This window comes from Trichoplax adhaerens, genomic scaffold (genome assembly GCF_000150275.1).
Source record: "Trichoplax adhaerens TRIADscaffold_15 genomic scaffold, whole genome shotgun sequence".
NCBI lineage: Eukaryota > Metazoa > Placozoa > Uniplacotomia > Trichoplacea > Trichoplacidae > Trichoplax > Trichoplax adhaerens.
This window is the reverse complement of record NW_002060957.1, coordinates 135914-144098: the sequence shown is the minus strand read 5'-3', so window position 1 is coordinate 144098 and position 8185 is coordinate 135914. Positions and strand designations below refer to the sequence as shown.

Below are 8185 nucleotides of genomic sequence, written 5' to 3'. Positions count from 1 at the left end.
AAGACGATCCTATAGAAACTCACTGCAATTGGTATGAATGGACTTGTGCAAACTAACGTTTCATCTTACTATAGACTAGACCATAGAGCACCTTTTGCTCTATAGTAATGACAGTATACAGAATCTGTTGGGGCATGTTGTATAGGCGAGGGATAAGGCCCCCAATTTTTAATTGAGCTCACGTCATCAATTTTCGCCATTGGCCAGCTTATAAGAGTAGAAGGTAGCGACGCAAGATTTCATTTTTCTACTTGTTCTACATCATTTTCAAGCTTAAAATCGATATTATCCTAATTGATTAGACTATACAAGGCAGCTATGAGGACAGTGAGCCCCAACGAAATTTCTCAATTGCAGAAAAACAGCTCGAACATTCGCAATATTTGTATTCTGGCCCATGTTGATCATGGTAGGTAGGACAAGAATCATTTATTCCAATCAACTTTTACACCTTTGTACAATTGCTTCGCTTGTTGATCGAAATACTTGTTCTATGTGTTAAGAAATGGGCAAATTTTATCTGTGTCATGTTTGCATAAGTGTTTCGATGATGCAGTAACGATACGATCGACTCATTCTGTAGTAATGCAGTGTATAGATGCTGCGTCAGCGTAAACATAGTAGTCCAAATTCAGTATACTCCATGACGGCGGTAGAGAATTTTGAAAGGGTTTTTCTTCATTAAAAGTGTTTTCTATACGTTCTACAGATAGTAGTCCTACAAATAGGAGGTACTCTAAATTTTCTATGATCATATTGCACTTATAATATTCTATAGAATCTGGTATATCCAAGTTCAATGTACAGTACAATCCATGGCTGAGATGTAGTAGAACTTGAAAGGATTCTTTTCGTCTTATTAATATCTTTGCGATAGAGTTCTATTACGTACATACTAATACGGATAGATACGATGTACTACACAGTCTATTCTCCAATTTTCTATGATACTAGAGTAGTTTTGATATCCTTTGTGATCGTGACACAAGTTCAGTATACTTTAAAATGATAGCTGCATTCCTTCTCCCTTGGTATCATTTACGTATGATGTACACCATCATTTGGTATCGTTTAGCTAGGTGTACGTGTATATGTTATATATACAATCATGTAACTGCAATATAGTTACTTCGAATTTCCTAAGGTTATACTGCAGTTTAGATAGCCTTGATGATCCTGGTTTTAAGTTTAGCATACTTTGAATGGCTCTTATACGCTTATTCAATCTCCCTTGATATCGTTTAGCTATAATAGATACAATCATGCAATTGGTATTCTAAATTTCTCAGGACGATATGACATCGATTTCCTTGGTGATCGCAGTCCAAAGACATATTTAGAAACGACTAATATGCTTTAAACTTTATTTCTGTAGTATCGTTGTATACCATTTCTACACAGTCAGATTGAAACCTACTCACTTAAATCTTATATGGCCAGGCTAAAATAAGCTACCAATACACATACTGTAATTCGTACGTCGATGTACCAATGTACATGTCTAGATCAAGTTTCCCAAATTAGGCTATACAAGGGGTTACAACTGAATGAAATTGGCTAAAATAGAGAGTATAAGAAAAGGGTAATACAGGTAGAGGTAGACTTACGGGATTCATTGAGCAATTCTTTCATCCTGCAGGTAAAACTACTCTTGCTGATTCACTAATCGCTAGCAATGGAATCATATCAACACGTTTGGCCGGAAAGGTAAATCATTCACTCGTTATAATTATCAAATCGTTGTTAGACTTTAGAAAAATCGATAATATTGCTGTAAATGATTCTACTGTGGGGTAATGTTGCAATAGATGATAAATGAATTTATATCGGTGCAGGTCCGGTACATGGATAGCAGGGAAGACGAGCAAGTTCGGGGTATTACTATGAAATCCAGTGCAATCTCGTTGCATTATCCACACAGTGGTAAGAAATTTTAATCATATATTACTGCATTGATTAATGTTATATCATTATAAATCATGGAAATAGAAACTCAAAAATATTAATGAAAGGTGCTATTGGTGCTTGTTGACATTCTACATTTCTATAGATGGTGGTGACTATTTAATCAATTTAATTGATTCACCTGGGCATGTGGATTTTTCTAGCGAGGTCTCTACCGCAGTCCGATTATGTGATGGCGCAATTATTGTTGTCGATGCTGTAGAAGGTGTTTGTCCGCAGGTAAATGCGACTGATACTTGAAAAAATTTGAAAGATATTCTATTGCATGTACATAATAACGCCGGTATAATTGATAAAATGTTGCCTAAATGTAAATAAGTATAGCTTGCTATGGCTGTATTGCTTTCACTTCAGTGATGTGCTGTAATAGTACGATTTATTATCCGTTTCGATAAAATTTTCTACATTGAGTAATAATTAGAGTATGAAATCAAATAGCAGATCAGTAAGCGTACCATAGAGTGCAACATTTGTATTGATAGATTTTATAATCAGATTTCTGATCCAATTTTAATCTGTGATACATCTATCAAGATATCCTAATCATGATACCGAACCCAATACGATATATTCTCATGCGATAGATATATATTCAATTGAGGATGCAGCATGAGTTACTACTTGTATACCTATGGCTATGTCATGCAGCTATGGAATCAAAATTTGATCATAAAATGACATTGATTAGTATTAAACAGATGTTCATCTCTCTTATAAATTAGACACATGTTGTCTTAAGGCAGGCTTGGTTGGAAAGTATACGCCCTTGTTTGGTGATTAACAAGGTCGATAGACTAATAACTGAATTAAAATGCAGTCCAATGGAGGCTTACGTACGCTTGCAACAAATTTTAGAGCAGGCAAGTATATCCGTATAGTATCACATTCTTGAGGTAGATTTATTGAGTATGTATTGCATGCTGCTATTAGTCTCTTGTGATATGTCGTTTCTCACTGCTGTGCTGCATTTTTGCGAGCATTCGGATCCTGTATGTCAATCCTGCTGTTTCACGTGTTTATCTACCTATTTTGTTGAGTTACTTCATAATGTTGTTTAGTTGATGCTCATCACTCGTTGAAGACAGGGAGATAGCCAGTTGCGACGCTAGCTATTGAGTCTCGTCTGTCGTCTTTATCTGTTGGAGCTAAATCAATAAATAGACGTAATCTCGTAGCAACTTATAGTAATTTCCTAAAGTGCAGCTATTATATATGATTATAGTTTTTAAATCAAGGGATTAAAACGTAAATTTTAGGTTAATGCATTAACTGGTGAATTATTTACCGTAAAAGTTATGGAAGATTCTGAGGTAACTGGAGATATTGAGTTTAAAGTTAAAAAATTATATTTGCTTTCTTAGATGCTTCTTAAGATAACCCTTTTCTTTTAAATTCTTCTATCCCGGAATTAGATTGTTGATGAGAAAAATAAGAAGGAAGATAAATCAATGATGGAAAACGGTGAAAATGTAAATCAGATAGCAATTTATTAATTTTTGTCTAAGTAATTACTACTGTACTAAAGAGTGAAGCTATTTCATTCATTTATAAGTTATATGACTGGAGCATTGGCTTGGAAGATATCGATGATTCATCTTTGTACTTCTCACCTGATCAAGGCAATGTTGTATTCGCTAGTGCTATAGATGGATGGGGCTTCAGGTATTATACAAATAACGTAGATGTTCTGCTATGTAGGGCCTCGATAATGCCATATGGGAATAATTAATGATGCCTTCCTTACACAATAGCCCTCTTGGATTTGAAGCACCACTATAATTAATATAAACTATCATTATGTAATAGAATCTCTGATTTTGCTGCTATATTTTCCAAGAAGATTGGTGTAAGTCAAGCGATTATGAATAAGACACTATGGGGTGATTTCTACCTAAATAGCAAAACCAAAAAGATTATGAAAGGGGCTCAGGCACGTTCATGAAGTGATCAAGCGTATAATACTGTATCTTTTTATTTAGCATTATGTTGTCATCTATTTTGTTGTCAATTGGAATATAGCGTGCAAAGTCTTAAGATCTATTGATACTCTGTAGGCTAAGGCGAAGAAACCATTGTTTGTCCAAGTTATCCTCGAAAATCTTTGGAATCTGTACAATGCTATCTATATTAAAAAGTACTGAGAGATCTTTGATTTATTGATAATTCCGTTATTTGTATAACTAGCTCTTGTAACCTATTCTTAACAGTGCATGCTACGCTTTTATAGAGATAAGATCCAGTCTGAAAATATTGTCAAATCATTAAATTTAAAAGTGTCGGTCCGCGATTCAAGGCATGGTGATGCTAGGGTTTATCTTTACGCAGTATGTAGCCAGTGGCTTCCGCTATCCAAAGCGGTACTGTGTAAGTTTGTTCATTAACTTATTTCTATACATATTGTTTTAGCGCCCTAATCTTGCAGTTATTTAAATGATTACTTTGTATAGCTATGGTTTGCGATAAGTTGCCATCTCCGTGTAGTGTTAGTATCGATCGTATAGAAAAATTAATGGGTAGCACTTCGTTACAAGGCCGCTCACTATCTGCCAATGTAAAAGAAATTAAAGAAGGTATAATAAATCTAATTTTTAACGCAAGCGAAAATTTCAATCTACTAATTGCGTATCATCTACTCGTATCTGCATATTTTTAACTATTTAGTTATGCTCCATTGCAAATCTGGTGATAATTCACCCGTTATTTTACACGTAACGAAAATGGTATCTGTTGAAAAGAATTGCCTTCCTCAAAATAAGCCGAAGTATATAAAAATTGACTTATACAAGCCATGTATTAAACAAAACTTTCTGGCTCAAATGTTAATGCAATAGCACAGGTTAATGTACTTTGAAACTACTATACTTTAGGACTTTGACAATGGAAGAAATTCGTCATCGCAGAGCATTAGCTAAAGAACGTTTATCAAATAGGAACCAACAACGTACTGAGGATAAACGAGAAACAAACGTGGATAATGCCGACCAGGAACCCGTTACTACAGAGAACGAATCAGACAGTACAACTCTTAAGGTAGAGAAGAATAACGAGGACACTGCTGAAAGCCAAATAAAGAGTACGAAACAAGGGGATACCGAGGCACTTGAGGAGCGCAATCACGAATTTATCGCATTTGCTAGAATTTTTTGCGGCACAATTAGACGTGGTGATAAACTCCATATTTTAAATTATGGCAAGAATAATGCCAGACCCTACATTTCCGGTAAAGATGAAAATGTAGAAAATTCCTCAAGAAATGATATAAGTGAAAACATATTTGAAGTTGCCGATTTATACTTATGGATGGGTCGACAGCTGGAACTATTAGATGAAGTACCGGCAGGAAACATTTTAGGTTGCATGAAAATATATATATATATATAATATCATGAATAGTTTTTTATTAACTGATTGATTTCTAACATTAAGATAACCAGTTCTTAGTTTATACTTATTAAGAAATAAGAATCTAAACTTGAAAATTATGCTTAGGTATTGGCAACTTGGAAAAACATATTCTTAAATCAGCTACAATTTCATCGGCGTCTAATTGTCCTCCTTTGATGCCAGTACCATTTGCAGTTGTACCAATTGTCCATGTAGCTATTGAACCTGCTCACTTCAGTGATATAGCAAAACTCACGAATGGTTTACGCCTTTTAAATCAAGCCGACCCATGTGTTGAAACCTTAGTTCAAGAATCAGGCGAGCATGTTATCGTTGCTGCAGGTGAAGTCCACCTTGATCGTTGCCTCAAGGATCTAAGAGAAAGGTAATAATCACAATGTCCGTCAAATGTCAATCTACAAGTGTGATCGCTTTTGTGGATGAATATAGATAGTCTTCTCTTCGCTGTTGGCACTATTAATTCTTAAATATATTTTAAGCATGCACATATACACGCATTTTTGAGATAGATTTGCTCCTGGAGTGGAAATTTCTGTTTCGGAACCAATAATCCCATTCAGAGAAACAATTATTCCACCACCTCAACTCGATATGGTTAACGAACTAATTGATAGTAATGAAACCCAAAGTACTACGAGACGACAAGAACTGGATTATGACTACCCAAATTGTGAAAATAATGCCGGAACTATCACTGTGTTTACATCTGATAAGTCATGTACGAAGGATTACAATTATTAACGTCAAGATTAATTCAGCTTTATAACCCTATATAGTTGTGATTAACGAAGTATTACATATGGTTCTATTTTATTTAGGTAAATTAGTGGTAAAGGCAAAACCTCTTCCCACAAATGTTACTAAATTACTCGATGAAAGTGCAGATGTTATTAAGTCGATTGTTGGATCAAAATCTGTTCGCAAGGATCACAGCCTTTCGCCCGTTGATAGTGAACTGACAGAAGTAGCACTATTTTATAATAGTTTAGTGGAAGAATTTAATGTTGCTGGTGAAGAATGGAAAGATATTGTGGACAAAATTTGGTGTTTTGGTCCCAGAAACTATGGGCCAAATATACTAGTCAATGAAATAACGTCGTATAATAGATCCACTCTTTGGGATGTAACTCAAGATCGTCCGGTAAACGTGGAGCAGGATATGTTTAGAAAATTTGATAACAGTGTTATAACCGGATTTCAGTTAGCCACATTAGCTGGCCCGTTGTGTGAGGAACCAATGATGGGTGTTTGCTTTGTAATCAAAGAGTGGACGTACCTACCATCGATCCAGTCATCGGTATTGTTATTGTTTATAATTTAGTTTTAATGCGTAGAGCTGCAAATGTAAATGTTCATTTTGCTATCATTATGTGATACTCCCAGTCAGAAGCTCTAGATAATTTGGCATTGGAATCTAATGAAACTCATGTCGCAAAGAATGAAATTTCAAGCGCATCTGAAGGAAAAGGTAATCAGCCCTTTCAAAAATATGACTATTAATAACCTTACGGATTGCAGAACATAGCTAACCACTTATGATAATTGTTATTAGGTGCAAAATCTATCAGTATTAATTCCGGTCAACTAATGTCTGCTATTAAAAGCGGCTGTCGTCGGGCATTTTTGGCACAACCGGTTCGACTAATGGTTCCTACTTACAAATGTACTATCCATGCTACATCAGATGTTTTAGGAAAAGTATATGCAGTATTAGGCAGAAGGAATGGGCAGATTCTATCTGAAGATATGCAAGAAGGATCATCAATATTTAATATCGAAGCAGTTTTGCCGGTGGCTGAAAGTTTTGGTTTTACTGATGAAATCCGTAAGAAAACAAGTGGCTTAGCTAATCCTCAGTTAATTTTTAACAATTGGGAGGTAAATGATTAAGTTTTATATTGTCAATTTTTATTACACAATCTGTTGAATATCTATTTTTTTTGTCGTATCTATATGCGTTAGATAACCATTATAGTTGGAAATTTTTACTATTTGTCTTAGATTATACCTGCAGATCCGTTTTGGGTTCCTACAACTGAGGAGGAAATATTGCATTTTGGTGAGAAAGCTGATTCTGAAAATCGTGCCCGGTTATTAGTAGATAAAATTCGTGCACGAAAGGGTTTGATAGTTCAAAAGAAGATTGTAGAGCATGCTGAAAAGCAGAGAACTATCAAAAAGTAGGCAGAATTAGATTTAAGAACTTACAAATTTTAACGTTTGTACGCTACAATTTTGCAAAGAAGGTTGTAACGCTCGATGATACCGAACTTGATAATTAATATGATTTATAAAGGGTACTTCTTACCACTAGGTGGTTATCCTTACATATGGGCTCGCGTAAAATAATTTTATTGCTCGAAATTTTTTCAACGATCTGTAACTTTACTCTCGATACATTCTTAGTTGTATAACGGTCATAGTAGCGAGAATATCTAAGATTTATTGACTGTATATTTTAAATATAACATTTTAAAGGTGACCTATTTCATAGTAGATTGTATGGTATGCATTTTCTCGTTGTTATAATATATTCCAAAGAATCCTATAGCGAAATAATATATTAATATTATTTTTCTGGTTTATCGCCACTTTGATAGGCTTTAACATGAATAATCAACTGCATAAAGTAATGCATACCTATATTCGACTTAAGCTATTTGAAATGTCATTATAACGACATATAGACAGTTTTATGATTCAAAATATGATAGCAATTGTAGTATGACTGTTTTGACTCCCAAATTCTTGTTTACTGTATACAATGCAGCCATTCTATTCACGTACTGTAAATAGTACTGAAAATGTTACTGCT

General features: G+C 34.6%; 1 protein-coding gene across 1 annotated transcript; it reads left to right on the top strand.

Annotated features, from left to right (window-relative positions):
- Positions 1-318: 318 nt before the first annotated feature.
- TRIADDRAFT_30782 (uncharacterized protein) lies at positions 319-7554 on the top strand (the record flags this gene model as incomplete). The annotated part of the gene is made up of 21 exons (XM_002116391.1): positions 319-409; positions 1640-1707; positions 1836-1920; positions 2051-2184; positions 2688-2837; positions 3222-3275; positions 3378-3434; positions 3518-3627; positions 3772-3899; positions 3985-3992; positions 4026-4099; positions 4193-4329; positions 4413-4535; positions 4627-4726; positions 4866-5317; positions 5455-5734; positions 5880-6088; positions 6189-6667; positions 6754-6838; positions 6923-7248; positions 7372-7554. 21 exons carry the CDS (start codon positions 319-321, stop codon positions 7552-7554), a joined length of 3333 nt encoding a protein of 1110 aa, XP_002116427.1.
- Between the last annotated feature and the right edge of the window lie 631 nt (positions 7555-8185).